The sequence below is a fragment of the Mesocricetus auratus genome, unplaced genomic scaffold, assembly GCF_017639785.1.
Source record: "Mesocricetus auratus isolate SY011 unplaced genomic scaffold, BCM_Maur_2.0 Super-Scaffold_100007, whole genome shotgun sequence".
In the NCBI taxonomy this organism is placed as follows: domain Eukaryota; kingdom Metazoa; phylum Chordata; class Mammalia; order Rodentia; family Cricetidae; genus Mesocricetus; species Mesocricetus auratus.
Window position 1 is genome coordinate 833,501 of NW_024429191.1, and position 19,880 is coordinate 853,380.

Here is a 19,880-nt window from a genome sequence, read left to right on the forward strand (position 1 = left end):
ATGAAATTTATAATGAACGGTAATAGAACTTAACCTTGCAATGGCATTTAGAGAGAAAAGAATTACAATTGTACATAGGATATGTGATCATAATGTAAATAAGTACTGGAAGGAAAAAGAAGAAATTTTTCGATGATAAAAGACTGTATGCACACCCATGAGCGTGTAGCAATTTGTGACCTTATTTTGGGTTTCTCTGTAGCTTTAGAGCCTGTCCTGGAACTCGCTCTGTAGACCAGGGCTGACTTCGAACTCACAGAGATCCGCCTGCCTCTGCCTCTTAAGTGCTGGGATTAAAGGTGTGCGCCACTAACACCCGGCCCTTGTTTTGTTTTCTAAAAATGTGGACATGAGGGAGTGTAGGTGAGTAGAAGAGTAAATGCTTAGCTTGGGTTAAGTCCCCTGCACTTGAAAGAAGTTTGCAGCCCTTACCTCACGGGGACACTACTCCTTTTCAAAAAGGACCACATTCTGTGTTCTGGTGGTGGTCTGGTTTGGCCTAGAACTCACTATGTAGACCAGACTGGGTTCAAATTCAGAAATCACCTGCCTCTGTTTCTCAAGTGCTAGGATGTTTTGAATTAATTTATATAGAATTATATAATTCTCACACAATGAAGTAATATCAGAATTTTTTTCCTTTTTTGTTTTTTTTTTGAGTGGGGGTTAGTTTTTTGAAACAAGGTTTCCCTGTGTAACAGCCCTGGCTGTCCTGGAACTCTCTGCAGACCAGGGCTGACTTCAAACTCACAGAAATCCGCCTGCCTCTCCTTCTCGAGTGCTGGGATTAAAGGTGTGAACCACCAACACCCGGCAATATCCTGTTTTTTTTTTTTTTTTTTTTGTAATGAGTGTATTCTGTCATATAATTAGAAAAGTAAAATAAGGATTGATGGCATCACTCTGCGATACTGGAATTATTTGTACTAGTTATATAGAACAGAGAATTATTTGGGCTTGTAGTTCCATCATGGCTGGAAGGCATGGCAGCAGTCATTCATGGTCTCTGGAATAAGCAAGCTAATATCAAACCTGAAGTGTAAGGCTTTGAATTCTCCAAACCAACCTTTAATGACATACCTCTTCCAACAAGGCCACACCTTGTAAGCCTCCCCAAACACAACTACCAGATGGGGGCCACATAGCCCATGCCCAAGACTTCAGGAGATATTTCATTCAAACCACAATGTTAATATTATGACTCATCTTTTTTTTTTTCCTCTCTGTCACCTCTTCTTTCTTACAGAATTTTTGGTATACAGCTCAGGATAGTCTTGAACATTCACTATCCTCCTACCTCAGTCTCCCCAATACTGGAATTACAGATGTGTAATACCACACCCAGCACTTCAGTAGTCTTTCTCCCTATGTCGTCAGTTTACTTTTATGAATAACGTTTGCTTATAGACTCTGTATAGGCTCTGTTTGAATCATAACAATACATATTTAATTTTCTTGTTTTTATTTTGCTAGTCTTATGATACAGATGAATAGTGGAGATGAAACTGGATGTCACGTTTAGTTCCATGCTTATTGGTAGAGGAATATTTTTAATATATTTTTTTTAATACTTCCAGGTACTTGTCTTGGGCCTTAGACACAAATCAGGAAGAACGAGACAAGGGTAAAACAGTAGAAGTGGGTCGTGCTTATTTTGAAACCGAAAAGAAGCATTTTACAATTCTAGATGCTCCTGGCCATAAGAGCTTTGTCCCAAATATGATTGGTGGTGCCTCTCAAGCTGACTTGGCTGTACTGGTAAGAAAGACATTTCTTGTTTTTCTGTTTGGTTTTTTGAGACAGGGTTTCTCTGTGGCTTTGGAGGCTGTCCTGGAACTAGCTCTTGTAGACCAGGCTGGTCTTGAACTCACAGAGATCTGCCTGTCTCTGCCTACTGAGTGCTGGGATTAAAGGTGTGCGCCACCAAGCACGGCTAAGAAAGACATTTCTATTCTGGGCTTTTTTCTTTTCCTCTGGTCTGATCTGGTCTAGACATACTTATCAGCAGCCCACATGTATCTTGTCTTTCCCATTGGTAGGCTTGAACCCATGACCTTTGCATATTGCTGTGCGTGTGCTCTACCACTGTTACAGGGTTTCACCGTGGAGCTCTGGCTAGCCTGGAATTCTATATGTAGACCAGCCTGGCCTGAACTCAGATTTACTTGCCTCTTATTTAAGGTGTGTTCCACAACCTAACTTTAATATTCTATTTCACTCTTAAAAAGTTGTAGTGCATTATAACACTATAGATATAGTATTCATTTTTGTCACTTATCTGCCCACGAACTCTTTGTAATTTACTTATAAAAATACATTAAACATTTTCTTGTTGTTATCTGTGTGTCCGAATTTAGTGGATTTTGTTTGTTTAAATGCTATACCCACAAAGATTGAAGCCCTGTTTCTCCCGTTCCACTTCTTGTTTGACAGTACATTCTATCCTCAAACTTATCCCCTTGTCTCAGACTCTTTTTTGTTAGTTACTTTGTTTGTTTGATTGGTTTTCATGACAGGCTTTCTCTGTGAATTAGTCCTGACTGTCCTGGAACTCACTCTGGATCAGGCTAGCCTTGAATCACAGAGATCCATCTGCCTCTGCCTCACAAGTGCTGGGATCAAAGGCGGGCGCACCACCACCTGCCCTGACTAAGAGTCTAAATGCTATGATTACAAGTATGCATCAACATACACTCACTTTGATTGTAGTACTAGAGACTAAACCCAGTGGGGGCTGCAGAGATAGCTCAGTGTTTGCAGAGGACCTGGGGTGATTGTCAGCATCCCTGGTTGGGGGCTCACACTCCTGTAACTCTGGTTTGATGGGGATCTGATGCTTCTGGGTTAGCAGGCTCCTAAACTCATAAGCATGCACACACTCGAGATTGAACCTGGGGTCCTGAGATTGCTAAATATGTATTTCCTCACATCCTTAACCTGAAAAGAAAGCATTTGGAATGTGTGGACTATATGCATATTTAGATTGAGGGAAGGTGGAGAGAAAACATGTTTGTGTTGATACTTGGCACAGCACATGGAAATAACTCTACCAAGGAGACGTGCCTTCTCGACTCCAAACCCTCAGATTTCTAAACTGTTTGGACACCATGTGATTGGACATGTCCATTGTTGCACATGTGCTCCCATTTCCTTGGGAAACTTTCTTACAGAAGTTAAAGTATATCTGTTTTGCTGCTAGATTTAGTGGACAGGGGTTAGATCTGAATGTCTAAGAATAAATTATTTGATTTCTTGGAACAGGTAATCTCTGCCAGGAAAGGAGAGTTTGAAACCGGATTTGAAAAAGGTGGACAGACAAGAGAGCATGCAATGTTGGCAAAGACAGCAGGTGTCAAACACTTAATTGTGCTTATTAATAAGATGGATGATCCAACGGTAAACTGGAGCAATGAGAGGTAAGCTCCCAATGCTCTGTTGGCTTTTTACAGGCATGTCAGTGAAGAAAAGGATTTCTGTTATTTTGCATTTTCTTCCAGTTTTTCTAAGCTTTGATATGTTCACTGATGAAACTAGTGTTCAGTTGGCATAATTGTGTTATTTCTAAATATTCATAGATATGAAGAATGTAAAGAGAAACTAGTACCATTTTTGAAAAAAGTTGGCTTCAATCCCAAAAAGGACATTCATTTTATGCCCTGCTCAGGACTGACAGGAGCAAATCTCAAAGAGCAATCAGATTTCTGTCCTTGGTACATGTGAGTAACCTTTTATTATTATTTTTTTAAAGGTGGAGGGCCATATTTAAATAGTATTGAAATTTTGCCTATAGTCTTGGTTTTAAAAACTACCATACTTTTGCCTTTTTAAAGTGTGTGGTGTGTTGTGTGCTCATGTATGTCATGTGTAGGGGGATGTGTTATGTGTGTTGTATACTTCTGTGGGTAATATGCAGGGGAATGTGATGTATGCTATATGTGTAATATGAAGATGTGCTTTGTCCATGTTTATATGTGTGTACAGGTCAGAGGTTAACATCACTTATTTTTTAGAGCTTTTCACTGTACCTGAAACTACCTGGTTTGACTGGAATGACTGGCTAGTGAACCCTGGAACCAATTGTTTTCTCCCTAGTGCTAGGATTACAGATGCATACCACCCCAGCTTTTACAGTGGTGTTGGGGTCCAGACTCATGTCCTTGTGCTTGCATAGCAGGCAATTTACTCACTGAGCCATCTTCCCAGTCCTGTGTGTTCTTTTTTGAGTCATTGAGTTCTTTCTTTATTATTATTTTGTTTGCTCTGTTTTTCTTTTTCTTTTTCTTTTTGGTTTTTCGAGACAGGGTTTCTCTGTGGTTTTTGGAGGCTGTCCTGGAACTAGCTCTTGTAGACCAGGCTGGCCTCGAACTCACAGAGATCCGCCTGCCTCTGGCTCCCAAGTGCTGGGATTAAAGGTGTGCACCACCAACGCCCGGCTTGCTCTTTGTTTTTCAAGACAGGATTTCTCTGTGTAACAGCCCTGGAACTCACTCTGTAGACCAGGCTGGCCTCAAAGTCACAGAGATTCTCCTGCCTCTGCCCCTCAAGTGCTGGGATTAAAGGCGAGCACCACAACCACCTGATTTCTTTATGGGGCTTTGGCCTATAACTCAAGTCAGTAGATTGCTTGCCTTATAAGTATGAAGACCCTGAATTCAATTTCTCAGCCACACTCACTCAAACACACAAGTCCCTTACTAGGTAATTAACCAGTATTTTTTCCATTCTATATTAAGTACATTCTTACCTTCCCTTTCTTTCTTTCCTACTTGTTTATGTTGGATAGAATCCAGAGCCCTGCCCGTATTGAGCATGTTCTGTATCACTGAACTGTTCTCAACCCTCTGCTCCTCTTTTTCATGGTGTGTATGAGTGTAGGTGCCCATGTGCTATGGTGCCTAGATGGAGGTAAGAAGACAGCATTAGAGGTTGGTCCTTTCCCTCCTTGCTTAGATAGGGCCTCTCCTTTCTTCTGTTCACTCCACTCCTGCTGGCTCATGATCTTCCACGTGGCTCTTCTATGTCTGCCTCCCGTCTTCTCCTAGCAGTCCTAGAATATAGATGTGAGTCACCAAATCTGTGTTTTGTTTTGTAAACTGTAGCTAGTGATATGGCTCATCATATTATTGTGCCTGCTGCCAAGCCTGGTGACCTGAGTTTACTCCCTGAAACCCACGTGGTAGGAAGAGAAAACAAACTTCTGCAAGTCTTCTGAGCTCTATATGTACTCCATGGCACCATGAGTACACAGTCAATAAATACATTGGCTGATCCATGGTCACAAAAGATTTAGCCCTACAGAAGATGAGGTCAGTTTAGTTTCTAGAGTAATTAAGGTTTGCGGGGCAGGAGATGGTTCATCAGTTAAGAGCACTTGTTGCTCTTACAGAGGACCTGGAAATTAGTTCCCTGCACACACATGATTGCTCAAGTCATTGCCCAACTTCAATTCCAGGGGATCTGATGCTCTCTTCTCAACCTCCTTGGACAGTAGGCATGCACACATGCACATACAGAAAACACTTAATACAAATAAGAAAAAACAAATCTAAACTTTAAATTTAAGAAAACGTTTTTCTTTTTTATATTTTTAGCTTTTAGTTCATTCTTGGGTAAGATTTATGGTCTTTACCTAGCTAGGTTCATTGGCTTTGTTAAATGGGTATCACATTATTCTGATATGATTTCTCTGTTGCATTATCATCCTCATTAAAAATCAAATGGCCATAAATGTTATTTGCTTGTTTGTTTTTCCCCTCATTTCTCTTCTGTTTTACTGTTAGTCTTAAGACTGTGCAGTCTTACTGTAGAACTTTGAAATTGGCCTTCTTTCTGTTTTGGCTATTGTGAATCTCTTGAACTTCCACACAAATGTTAGAATCAGTTTATAAAATTAGTGCAAAACAAGCAGCCTCTCTAGACAGTGGTGCCTCACAGTCAGAGTAAAGGGGAAATTGTATTATGGAACCCAGATTTGATATGAATTAAATTTCATAGTCCGTAAAATTAGGAAGTGGAGAGTTGGACATTGTGGTACATGTCTATAATCCCAGCACTTGAGAACTGAGGCAAGAGGATTGAGTTTGAGGCAAGTCTAGACCACATAGCAAGTCTTTGTGTAGTTAATAGCATGGGTCAGCAGGTCAATGTGCTTGCTGCCAAGCCTCATGGCTTGAGATCTTTCTCCAGAGCCCCGATCATTAAAGGAGAGACCTGTCCTGCAGATTGTACTCTGACTTCTGTATGCACAAGCGTACACATATAGACAGTTAATAAACATCAGTGTGTTTTGTAGGTTTGTTTGTTTGTTTGTTTCGTTGTGTGCTGTTTTGGGACAAGAATCTCATATGTAGTCTCAATTATGGAACTTCCTAACCTCTTGTCTGAACCTCCCAAGTGCTGGGATTACAGGGTTGTGTCACCATATCTGGCCTAGGGAGCTTTTTAAAAGTTAAGGCATTTTTGTCTTAGTTTTCTGGGGTATAAGTTTCATTAAATGGAAATATATAAATGAAAAAATGTACTTTGGAAAGATAAACTGTTATAATATATGATCATTTATTGTTTAAGTTGCAATAATACATCTTCTTAGATTTTAAAAAACTGTGTTAACTTTATTTAATGGATATTGTTCTGTTCTCAGTGGCTTACCATTTATTCCATATCTGGATAATTTGCCAAACTTCAATAGATCAGTTGATGGACCAATCAGGCTGCCAATTGTCGATAAGTACAAGGTACTTCAAATATTAAGGTTACTGGATTTCAGGGGAGTTGAAATCATTGTGTTTTGTTATGTCATAAAAAATAAATTACTAATAATGTTTATTATCCTTTTGAGTGTTTGCTTATAGAAGGCCATGATTTACTCAGCAAGCTTAGCTTGGATATTTTCAGTAAGCTAATCTTTTTCTTTTTTAAGCTGAAGTATTAATACAATGAAAAGGCTGTTCTGAAAGATTTTTCACATTAAAAGTTGTGTTGATAAGTAGCCTGGCATGAACTATGCACTAAGTTATAATAGTACCAACAAAACATGAAAGCTTATGTTGTCAGTGTGCACTTCATTGGGTGTGGTGGTGCATACTTTTAATCTCAGCAATTGTGAGGTAGAGACAGGTGGCTCTTTTTTAACTCAGGGCCAGCCTGGTGTACATAGCAAATTCTAGTCTAGCCAGAGCTACATAGTGAGAACTTGTCTCCAAAAAATAATGATAATTCCTCACATCTCAAACCCCTATAAAAAAAAAAAAAAGAAAGAAAGAAAGAAATACTTCATTGGTTTCAACTGGATTTCCAGCTTATTTTTTAGGTAATTTGTTTTTCAATACAGTGGATTAAAACTCCATCCATAGGCCTTGTGCATATTAGGCAAGCTGTCTACCACTGAGATATATCCCAAGCCCTCAATTTAATCTTTAAACTCTGACAATAGCAAGTCATGTAATGTTTTACATACTTTTAACTTGAGTTAGCTCCACTCTAATGTTTACAAACAAATAAGTTTATAAATTTGTACAAACAATTCAGATCTTCCAACATAAAATTCTTGACTGTTTTCTGCATGAAGCTTTCTTTTTGAACCTTAGGCATTCTATTTAATATAATTGTATTGAGGCCTAAGATCTATATTATTATGGACTACTTATCACCTCCTCTGTGTTAAGAATAATCATAAGGGGCTTGCAAGATGGCTCGGTTAAACGCACTGGCTGCTCTTCCAAAGGATCCAGGTTCAGTTCTCAGCACCCACATGGCAGTTTTCACAACTGCATAACTCCAGGATCCAACACCATACAGACATACATGCAGGGAACACATGAATGCACATTAAATAAAAATAAGTTGTATAAGAAAAAAATTAGACTTTAAAAAATAATAATTATAAGCATTCTATCATTCATTAAGCTAAAGACTTTCCTTGATAGATTAATCCTATAGAATTTCACTTGGATCTATTCACCTAATATAATATAAAAGACTGAAAGTTTTTAATTTTTTATTCTTAATTTGAATAGGATATGGGGACTGTGGTCCTGGGAAAGCTGGAATCTGGATCTATTTGTAAAGGCCAGCAGCTTGTAATGATGCCAAACAAGGTAAGAGTTTAGTATGCATTTTCTCAAGTTCAAAAACTTAGGAACTTCTACCAAATTTTATGAGTAATAATTATTTTTATTAATGCTCAGTGAAATATAAGAACAAATGAGTTTTTATGACGGTTAAAGGGTCAGCTGGTCTTCAAGCATGTTAGTGTTAGAAGGTGCAACATGAAAGTTTGAAACTATTGAAACTATCAACCTGTCCCATTATCAATAAGAGCAAACAAAGTTTGGAATGGTTGGGTAACTGCTTTAAAGGTTCACAAAATAAATTACTAAAAAAGCCATGGAAGAAAACTCTGCTTTATTTCTAGTGTGTTTCTGTGTCTGTAGTCTTTTAATATTTTGGGGTTTTGTTTTGTTTGTTTTGTTCCTGTTGTTGTTAAACACTCCATCTCCATGCTAAGGACCTTGGCTCTAGCTAGGCAGACACTTCGGGGTTTTTTTTTGTTTTGTTTTGTTTTTGTTTCTTTTTGGTGGTTTGCCTGTATGTATGTCTGTGTGAGGGTGTCAGATCCCCTGAAACTAGAGTTACAGTTGTGAGTTTCCATGTGGGTGCTGGGAATTGAAGTTGAACCTGGGTCCTTTGGAAGGGCAGTCAGTACTCTTAACCACTAAGCCATCTCTCCAGCCATAGACAGGCACTTTTATCATTAAGCTAAAGCCTCCAATCCCCCCAGCTCATTTATACTAGGTTATGTAGGGGTTTGAGGCCAGTTTGGATAACTTTCTAAAAAAATTTATTTTTGTTGGGTGTGGTGGCACATGATTTTTTAATCCCAGTCCTTGGGAGGCAGAGATAGGCTGATCTCAGAGTTTGAGGTCAGCTTGGTCCACAAAGGAGTTCTTAGAACAGCCAGGGCTATACAAAGAAGCTATCTTTAAAAACCAATAAAAAGAAAAAAATATTCAAGGACTGGCAGAGTGGCTCAGTGGGTAAAAAGGTTTGGTCCTTGCTACCTAAAACCCATGTTAAGGTGAATGGAGAGAAAATTGTCCTCTCTCCCTGCCTCTCCCTCCCTCCCTCCCTCCCTCCCTCCCTCCCTCCCTCCCTCCCTCCCTCCCTCCCTCCCTCCCTCCCTCCCTCCCTCCCTCTCACACTCTCATACACACACACACACACACACACACACACACACACACACACACACACACACACTGGAAAACAATCTTTTAGTGGGGTTTAAGTTAGATTTGGTGATTTCTACTTTGAGGTATATAAAATGATTCCAAGATACATGTTGATATTTTTAGTACTTTCTAGGAAAATGCCTTTGGTTTGGTTGACTCTTGCTTTTATACAAACAATTATGTTCTCCTGGGGTTCCAGTGCCTGTGTCATTCCTCTGTCTTTCCCATGCAAGCCTGTAGAATTACATGGGTAAAACAAAGGAAAAAGTGATGTAAGAGACAACTTCACCAATGACATTTAGTACATTAACAATACTACCATGCTGATCATTGCAGCATGTGACTGTTTAGTTCCTTTCCCACTAGGAAATCTTGCACTCATTTAACAATATGCTTTTAAAAAGAATGTTTGGTGTGCTTCTGTGCATTATGTATACCTGGTGCCCCCAGCAGCCAGCAGAGAGCATTGGTTTTTCTGTAACTGGAGTTATGTACAGATAGTTGTGAGCCACCAGTTGGTGCTGGGAATTCATTGTTCGTGGGTCCTCTGTAAGAACAGCAAGTGCTCTTAACTGTACCATCTTTCCAGCCCCAACAATATGCTTTTAAATTTCACTTGTTAATAACTTTGAGGAACACATGCTTATCTCAGGATTGACCTGCTGGGGAAATAAAGTTTCTGGTTTTTTTGTTTTGTTTTTTTGGTTTTTCGAGATAGGGTTTCTCTGTATTGTTTTGGAGGCTATCCTGGAACTCGCTGACCAGGCTGGCCTCGAACCCTCAAACTCACAGAGATCTGCCTGCCTCTGCTTCCCGAGTGCTGGGATTAAAGACGTGAGCCACCAGTGCCCAGCTGGGAAATAGTTTTTATTTTGAAATTTATATTGAGTTTGGTATTTTTCTTAGTTTCCTGTGGCAGCTCAAGGGAGGGGCTGGGGAGGTGACTCAGCACTTTGAAGAGAGTACTTGCTCCACCCACATAAAGCTGCTCAAAATGGCCTCTTACTCCAGCTATGCCCTCTTCTGGCCTTCACACACATTGCATGTGCGGTATTCTACACACAGACACAAGCATGCACCTCAACGTAAATAAACATAAATTATTTTTTAGCAAATGAAGGGGGCTAGAGAAATGGCTCAATGGTTAAAAGCACTTGTTGCAGAGGACCTGTGTTCAGTTCCCAGCCATCCACACAGTGGTTGCCAACAAAACATAAGTCTGGTTCCAGAGAATCTGTCACTCCTGACCTTTGAGGGCACCAGTGGAGCACATACATATATGCAAGCAAAGCACTCAAACGTAAAAGTTTGTTGTTTTTCATTTGTTTTTGTTTGGTGAGTGAAGCCCAGTGAAGATGGGTCTTCCCACCCACATCAGTTAACTTATGGTAATTCTGTGCCAGCATGGTCAGGGACTAACTAAGCCCTCACAGGTGTGCCTGAGCATTTGCCTTGAGTGATTCCAGATGTTGTCAGGTTGTTGGAATTTGATATTAAAAAAATAACAAGTTGGGGCTGGAGAGATGGCTCAGAGGTTAAGAGCACTGGCTGCTCTTCCACAGGTCCTGAGTTCAATTCCCAGCAACCACATGGTGGCTCACAACCATCTATAATGAGATCTCACACCCTCTTCTGGCATGCATACGCATAATAAATAAATTAAAAATAAATAAATAACAAGTTGGGACTTTGTAGAGAGTGATAGAACACAAGTCCCTGGGATTAAGCCCCTTTTCTTTCCCTCTAAATATTTTGACTTGTGAATTTGTAGCTTCTTAACACATGAACATTGAGATCATTTTACGTCCTATAATTCAGTGCATGTGTCAGAAAACCTTCAACTTTCTTTTTAAGCACAACGTGGAAGTTCTTGGAATACTTTCTGATGATGTAGAAACAGATTCTGTAGCTCCAGGTGAGAACCTCAAAATCCGACTGAAAGGAATTGAAGAAGAGGAGATTCTGCCAGGATTCATCCTTTGTGATCTTAATAATCTTTGTCATTCTGGACGCACATTTGATGCCCAGGTAAACAAGTTCATTCATCTTCGTTGTTGTTAGAACCTAAGTGGTTAGAATTTCAGTGCCTTTTGTCTTGAGTTTGTGATGTGCCACATAACTGTTGCAGAGGAACTGAAATAGACTCATTTGTACATCACAACAGTATTATCTCAACAATTTCAAGATAAGAATTTATTAGGTGGTATTTTTGTAAATTCCATTTTATTTTTTATAATAAAATTCACTTTGTAAAGGCAGATGGTGATATAGCACCAGTAAATATTTAGTTTAAAATTGATTTTTGACTACAGCATATTTGTTTCCTATTCCAGAGACAGTATGTTTTTAGACTTGGGTCACATTTATTTTTAATCTGACCTTTTTGGGAGAGTGGCAGCAAAACACTAATACCATAACAGAACTCTTTGAGTGCTGTTAAACTGGGGCTGGAGAAATGGCTCAGGCATTAAGAATTCTTGCTGTTCTCCCAGAGGACCTGAGTTCAATTCCAAGTACCTGTAAGTTACAACTGCCTTGTAGCGCCAGTTCCAGGAGACCCAATACCCTTTTCTTGCCTCCTCAATGCATGTATGTGGACAAAACACTCATGCACATAAATAACTCTTAACCATTTCCCAGGAAAAGTATGGCTACGGTTTCTTGTTTTAGTTTTGTATTTTTGTTGTTGTTTTGTTTTGCTTATTTTTTTAATGCCAAGTACATTGAATTGTTTACTAACTGGACCTTGGCTATTGAAAAATGTATGAGCTATGGGACGATCCCATTTGGGTAATTTGTGGGAGATAATTTGTCACATTAATTCCATGGTTACTATATAGTGACGACTTCTTAGACTGCCTGTTGAACTGAGATAAACCAGGCATCTACCAATTTCTATACAGTGGAATGTTTAAGGGTGAGCTTTGGTTGAGCAACTTGAGCTATCCTGTCAACAAATGGCACATACTCAAAAGTTAGTGATTTCTGTTGCTTCTTGGAATATTATATCTTTAGAACATTGAAGTTAAAGTTGAGGGGTTTTTGTTTTGTTTTTAATTTGACAGATAGTGATTATAGAGCACAAATCCATCATCTGCCCAGGGTATAATGCGGTGCTGCATATTCATACCTGTATCGAGGAAGTCGAAATAACAGTGAGTTTGGTTTTAGGGTAACTGGTTTGTTTGCTTAATTTTTAAGAATATTGCATCTTGATAATTCCTGATCAATAGTATAGATACATTTATACTTATTTTTATTTTTTCGGGGAGAGGGGTGAGTATGTCATGGTACATGTGTAGAAGTCAGAGGAAAACTTTCTGAAGTTAGCTCTCTCATCTTCTGCTAAGGAATCAAAATCGGGTTGAGAGACTTATGTGGCAAGAATCTTTGCCTGAAAAGCTATCTTGTTGTCTGTCCTTTGTTTTGGTTTGGGTTTTTTTGGTTTTTACGAGACAGGGTTTCTCTGTATTGTTTTGGAGGCTGTCGGTCCAGCCCAGCCTCGAACTCACAGAGATCCGCCTGCCTCTGCCTCCCGAGTGCTGGGATTAAAGGTGTGGGTCACCACCGCCCGGCTCTTTGTTTTTGTTTTAACGCAGGGTCTCACAGTGTAGTTTAGGCTGGCTTGGAACTCATGATCCTCCTGCCTCCTGCTTCTCAAGTATTAGGATTCAATACTATGTTCAGGTTACATTTTATTCTTAGAGCTACTTATGTTTAACATTAAATTTTTTTTCTTATCCTCTTTTATTGGTTAGGCCTTAATCTGCTTGGTAGACAAAAAATCAGGAGAAAAAAGTAAGACTCGACCCCGTTTTGTGAAACAAGATCAAGTATGCATTGCACGTTTGAGGACAGCAGGGACCATCTGTTTGGAGACCTTTAAAGACTTCCCTCAGATGGGACGCTTTACCTTGCGAGATGAGGGTAAGAGGTTTTCACTTGTCTCTGGTGTCGGGCTGTCCTGTCCATATTACAGCAGGAAGGTTCAAAGGAAATCCATGTATATATTAAATAACAAATGGAATTACCATACAGTACCAATAAGGCTCTATGTAGACTTAGTGCATAGGATTTTATAATAGTGCACTAGGAAAAAATTGAATTTACTAAAAACATTTCTATAGTATGTAGTATAGTACAGACTTTAACATTTTTTTAATTATTTAACTTTTATATGCATTGGTGTGAAGGTATCAGATCCCCCTGGAACTAGAGTTACAGACAGTTGTGAGCTGTTATGTGGGTGCTGGGACAACAGTTAGTTCTCTTAACCGCTGAGCCATCTCTCCAGCTCCTAGTATAGACTTCTTATAGTAAGAATGCAAGACTTAATTTTTTGTTTGTTTGTTTGTTTAATATGCACTTCACATCGTTGAGGGCATCCATTTCTGCCTAATTTTGATACAGAGTAGTTGTAAATTTTCCTCTAACAGTCTAAAAAATTCCATGGTATGAAAATAAATGATTATAGGGAACATTTTTTTTTAAGTTTTGTTTTTTTTAAATGAAGTCTCATGTAGTCCAAGGTATCCTCAAACTTAGTATGTGGCTTATGATGATCTGATGTTCCTGAACTTGTGGTCCTCCTGCCTCTGTTTCCCCAAGGGCTAGGAATCAAAGTCAGCACTTCATGCATTTGAGGCAGCACTCTACAGACGAAACTGTATCCCCAGCACCATGTGTTGTTTGAGCCTAGGTCCCATATTGGAGCCTAAGTTGGCCTCCAACTCATTATAGTTCTACTGCTTTGGCTTCCTGAGTGCCGTATCTGGCAACTAGAAAACTACATAAAACTTTGTGGTTCAACAGAAATATAGATTATGGTAGTGTCCAATATTATTAAGCCATAGTAGAGAATACAATATAAAAACTGTTGATTGTACTTTCCCCCCAAAGTTTGACTGAGTCATGGTTTCATTTTAAATACCTTATCTTCCAAATTTGTTGATAGTGACATTTGTTATATCTAATAGTTTAATGAGATTTTTTTTCTTGAGGCATTATTTCTATGTAAGACCCAACTAGCCTTGAACTCAAGATCCCAAGGGCTAGGATTACAGTCATTTGTATTGTGCCCAGCTCTAAGTAATTTGTTACCTATTAAAGCCTGATAAAATCAAGCAGATAGAAAAAAGAAATGAATGTAACATAACTTTTAGTCTCCTTCAGTCCACAGACATGCTCCTAGAAGAATCTTTTCACTGAATTGTATGCGCCCCCCCCTTTTCAGTGCTTGGAGACAGGGTTAGTTTTTTAGTAGCTATACAGATGTGTGAGGACAATTTTGTTTCATGTAGCAGATTTTTAAAGTTTAGCCATGCTGTTGGATGATACTTCATTAATTTTTTATTATTAATTGGTGTTCTGTTGTACACATAAGCCATTTCTCAGTAAGACTCACTTAAAATTACCTAAGCAGATACTATGGCTTGGGTGAATAGAGTTGTTACATTGGGAATTTGCATAATGACAAAATTTTCTTTTAGATGTGAGGCTTAATACATTACATAAACTTGTTGTTAACTACTGAAAGGTGTTATTTTTTTTTTTCAAAATTTCATTTCTAGGTAAGACTATTGCAATTGGAAAAGTTCTGAAACTGGTTCCAGAGAAAGACTAAGCATTTTCTTGATGACCCTGCACAATACTGTGAGGAATATTGACTGCAAAAGCCTACTTCACACCGCCTTCTCTTATTTTCTGCCCATTGACAAACCTCTCCCCATATTTTGCAAAGAAAATTCACAGCAAAAGTCCACATTATGTCAGCTTTCTCATATTGAGAGCTCTGCTATGCCACTGTTGAATTTTCCCCCAAGATTTTGCCCCCCTTTTCAAACTTCGCTTTCTTGGACAGATTTGGCAATAGCTTTGTAAGTGATGTGGACATAATTGCCTACAATAATGAAAACCTACAGGAATTTTTTTTTATTTTTCATTTTCCCCTTAGACATAGTTAGTCTTTTTTCCCCAGGCAGATCATTCTGAGTGTGCGAGTGTGTGTGCACATGTTAAGAAGACAACTACCATGTTAATAAAATATTCAATTTGAAACCCTTTTCGGTATTTGAATTGCTTTTGAATACTGTTTTTTATCTCAATGTAACATTGTTGCATTAGCTTTTTAACTGCCAAGTAATTGAATACATTTTATTACTTGGATTTTTCTAAACTCTCCCTACCCACTCACTTTAAATGGGGCATTTACAAACACTGCTCAAGTTTGTAGTAAAGGAATGAATTTGTTGTTTGATCCCTTATTTTGATGATTAATGCATACATAAACACCTTTATGCAACTGTGACACTGCTTTACTAACTAGGTTTATTGGTTATTTTCTCCCAATTTATATTTTAATGATTTCTTAAACACAGTAAGTTGTTTTGAAATGAACAAACAGCATTACTGTCATCTTTATAAGTACAAACTTAATGAAACCATACCCCTACAGACAATTCCATTAGCTTGTTACATTAATGGAATTCACAGTAAAGAAAGCAAGTTGAGACTCACGAATGCCCTTTAGTTTATCTAAGAGCTGCATGCATCTAATATGAAACCCTTTCAATTACACATGCTAGTTCACAAGTTACTCACTTTGTTGGTAACTTTAAAGGGTGGAAGAGCCTTGCTTCTTCATGCCAATTCTCAATACATTGACTAAAGGAACACAGAATTGTCACAAACTTCTCACACTAAAATGAACAGTGACAAATAGAAGCAAGCACAGAATAGGTTTTAGCTCAATTTAGTTTTCTTAAAATATAAGCTGTAATTTGCTAACCACAGGGCAGCATTGTGGTGTGGTGGTTTTAGTTCAAAGGGTGACTTTCTACTACAGCTATCATGCCTGAAATTTTTAGTGAGAATAAATGGGAAGTAGAAAAGACAGTTTCTGGGTTTATCAGATGCCTCCGTGTTGAATGTATGCTTCCATTTATGAGATTTGGCCTTTTACATTGTGATTCCTAAGATACTTTTTTTAACTGTGTGTTTATTGGTGTGGCCCATCCCTGTAATCTTGCTCCCCAGAAAATAAAAAAAGCCTAGACAACTGTATTTCCAGTTATAAAACAAAACACAAAAGTGTATTCTTATCAATGTAATGCCAATTACAGAAATGAATGAGTTGCTGTCTTATGGACAAAGCTATGTAGAGCCCTCCAGTTTCTTTGAACTACACATAACGTTCATTAAATTGCATGAAATTTAAATTTTATGGTGTCTACAAATATCTGGGCTTTTATTTTTCTGTGACATTTGGGAGCTCTAATGAGAACAAATTTTTTTTAATATTTCCATACTAATAAAATACTAGCAAATGCAATAACAAAATGAACTTAATGAATCTTTAGAACCTTGGAGTTACTGAAATTATTTCCAAGGATTTCCCTTTTGAAATTAAACATTTTTAAAAACAAGTTATGTCTACATTTAAAACACTTACACTCTTAAGAATGTTATGTGCTTGTTGCCAAGATTCTTAAGTGAAATGACTTGGACGTCACTTGTGAAAGGCCTACCTCTACAAGGTACAAATGGGATCATAAAAATTTCATTGGAATTATATCACATAAACAGAATTAATCAACACCATATATCTAGGGACTTCGAAGTTTGAAAGAAGTATCTCTATTTATACTTGACGTATAAAATAGTGGTTATGTATCAGATTGTCATTTGAATAAGGAGATAAAATATCTGACGTAAGCTTGGAATGTGTGCAGATGTTAGATTTTTAAAGAGCAATACAGTTGTGTGCTATCATTCTGTCTTTTGCAAGTGTAAACTTTTTATGTGGATGACAATGCAAAATAGGATAACGTTACACATTCTGGATATTAAAGAACTTGGCATTTTTTTCAGCTGTATTTAACATAGGCATGTAGCATCGTTTTGGTTTTCCTCATTTTACATTATACAACTTGTATGCTAGGTCATATACTTTAATCTTTTAGGTGAATATACAGAATTTTGGAGGTGATGGTGCTTAAGACATCTTAACCGTCATCTTTTTCTGTGGAAGAGGAAATACAACATTTTTTCTTTATATAAAAATCTCTATAAATTCAAACCACAAGAAGTTGGGCTGAGTGTATACTGCCTAGAAATTAAATGACAAAGTAACTGTAAATGATTAAACACATTTTTTCTCCTTGTTTTTAATTAAAAATCTTGGAAATACATGGTAATTACATGTAAAAACTTTGTATGAAGTACATGCGATGCACTGTAACAAGGTAATTGATTTATCATGTTATGAAAACCACTTAGATCTACTTTACAATGTGGGACTTTGAAAGTTATTTGGTTGAACACTTCCTATCATCAATTAAAGTGCTGCAAATATTTTGGCTTATACTTGGAGCCAGAAGCAGTTCTATAACTTCAGAATCCAAAATGAACATGGGGGGGTGTAAAAAAAATCAGCTCTAAACCCTTGGTCATCTCCAGGAACACTAGTCATTACTTCATGATCTTGGGTAACTGTTTACACATAACAGCACTCTAGCACCTTTGCTTACTGGCATGTTCTTGCTCACTGACTGCTGCTTTATGAATGATAACTTCATTGCTTTGGGTATAGATTTAGGTAGTCAAGGGACAAAGCTAAAGCTGTAGCTTTCAATGTTAGGAACTTCCAATCTTTAAACCATCTGTGAAAATTCTGGTTACAGTACTATAGCTCTGACTGTAGGATGAGTAGATTTTATATTCATTGTTGGCCTACCTTATTAGAATAAACTGTGCAATTAATCCTCTCACAGATCTATATGTAGAGTAGATAGATAACAGTCAACTGGATTTTGGGGAGTATTACCTCCAAATACTGTATTTATTTCTTCCAACTTATTTTTCAGTGATTCTAACACTAATTATTCACAATCTTGTTTGTTTAGAAATCTTGCCACGGCAGCAACTTGCTAGATACATATAATTACATATGCAAACTCATGACTTAACAGGTTTAAATTTAGCAGTTGGTTAAATTAGATTTCATAGTATGTGGAATAGAAGGTGTTATTTTCCAGTAGTAATTCAGTCGATTGCATTTGAACCAATATATTGCCAGAATTCAGCTAGGGTAGATTTGATACTTGATGGTTTTGGTTCTGGGATATTCTTAATTTTTAGAATCCTAGAACTTAATGAGTCTTCCCTTCTATAAATACACTTCTCACATACCTCTAATCCTATGCTTCCTTGAAACAATAATATACTAGCCAAGTTGTTTACTAAGGATTATTATGAGGGCGTGGAGGTATGGGGGGTGCAAGGGAAAAGTACATAAGCACTAAGCCTGATAGGCAGAAAACACGATTTCTTAAGCAGCCCCAGAACAGTATTGGTTTTTTTTCTGCCTTGTCACACATGCCACTGTGCCCTTTAAATGTTGACATGGGAACCTCAGGTTTCTAGACTGCACAGGTAGATGGCATTTTGTGCTTCCTGAGGCTTCCCTCTTGTAGGCACATTAGCTTAGTGCTTCAGATGTCAGCCTGAGTCCTTGCTACCTCCTTTCCTGCTGCCCGGGGAAGAGTGTCTGTGCTGGAGCTGGAGCTCTGGCCCTCCTCAGGTGATGGCCTTCGCCTCCATTTCTCCCACATGTGTTAGCTGAAACTGAGGTTTGAGCCCTACTCTTGAAGGGACATGCTGGGCTCTCAGAAATGTACACACTTAAGTTTCTTCAGTTTGTTTTAAAGGAAATGTGGATCTCTCAGGCCAGGATTTAGTGACTAATTTTTACTGAACTGGTTAATACCTAGAGCCCATTTTAAAAGAAAACAAGATTAATGAGAACTGGTTAGGTTTGATGAGTTTAGCCTAATTCCAAAGCATGAATGAGTGTTCTAAGTAGGAAAGAAACCCTTTTCTTATGATTTGTAGCTACCTACTGTGCCTGACTTGGTGCCTGTGTGAGGATTAAGCCCTTAGTCTGCTCTTGCAATTACTCAAATGACTGAAGTTTAAACATTTTGTTTTGTAATAATAAAAATTGTCATCTTCCCTTTTGATGTCCTGTCTGTTTATAATCACCTGTGCTGTACTCTGTGCTACTTTATAATATTTTTGTATCAATTATTGGACATATCTAACACACTTATTGGATGGATCTAACAGGCTGTTATCTCAGAATTTAAGAACATGTTTGTTTGGTGTGTGAGGCTTTTGTATGGTTATATGACAACCTTATAGAACAAAAACAGCCCTCCAGAAGGGTTATAGAGGTATCTGATAACATCACATTGTGTGGTTTTATGTGAACAATAGAATTGGAGAAACATCAATGATTATTCTGTCCAAGCTATGAACCGCTACAAATTCAGGATTTTTAATAAAGATCAAGAGACCAAACGGCAGCATGTGCCCTTCTTTATTGTGCAAGGGTAACTTAGCAGAACTGGTATTCATAGTGGCTAACTGAATAACGGCAATGTTTGTACACTCATCTTTGGTGAGGGAAAGATGGGACAGGAACTCACTAGGTAGAATAAGCTAGCCTCAACTTGTAGTGACCTTCCAGCTTCTGCCTGCTAATTGGTGGGATTACAGGTGTGTACCACAACAGGCCAGCTCATACACATATTTCATAAGACACAGTGAGTTCCTGGTCTACCAATTGAGTTCCAGGACAGCCTCCAAAAC

The 19,880-nt window shown here is 38.1% G+C and overlaps 1 protein-coding gene across 2 annotated transcripts in view; it reads left to right on the forward strand.

Annotated features, from left to right (window-relative positions):
- Nucleotides 1-19,589, forward strand: part of Gspt1 (G1 to S phase transition 1) — a 41,013-nt gene extending 21,424 nt beyond the window's left edge. For both annotated transcript variants that reach the window (XM_040748083.1, XM_040748082.1), the window contains exons 7-15: nucleotides 1,578-1,758; nucleotides 3,262-3,416; nucleotides 3,576-3,716; nucleotides 6,641-6,734; nucleotides 8,016-8,096; nucleotides 11,085-11,258; nucleotides 12,296-12,385; nucleotides 12,989-13,157; nucleotides 14,801-19,589. In XM_040748083.1, coding sequence (XP_040604017.1) covers nucleotides 1,578-1,758; nucleotides 3,262-3,416; nucleotides 3,576-3,716; nucleotides 6,641-6,734; nucleotides 8,016-8,096; nucleotides 11,085-11,258; nucleotides 12,296-12,385; nucleotides 12,989-13,157; nucleotides 14,801-14,853 — 1,138 coding nt within the window. In that variant the 3' untranslated portion in view covers nucleotides 14,854-19,589. The remainder of the gene's footprint in view (nucleotides 1-1,577; nucleotides 1,759-3,261; nucleotides 3,417-3,575; nucleotides 3,717-6,640; nucleotides 6,735-8,015; nucleotides 8,097-11,084; nucleotides 11,259-12,295; nucleotides 12,386-12,988; nucleotides 13,158-14,800) is intronic.
- Nucleotides 19,590-19,880: the final 291 nt, after the last annotated feature.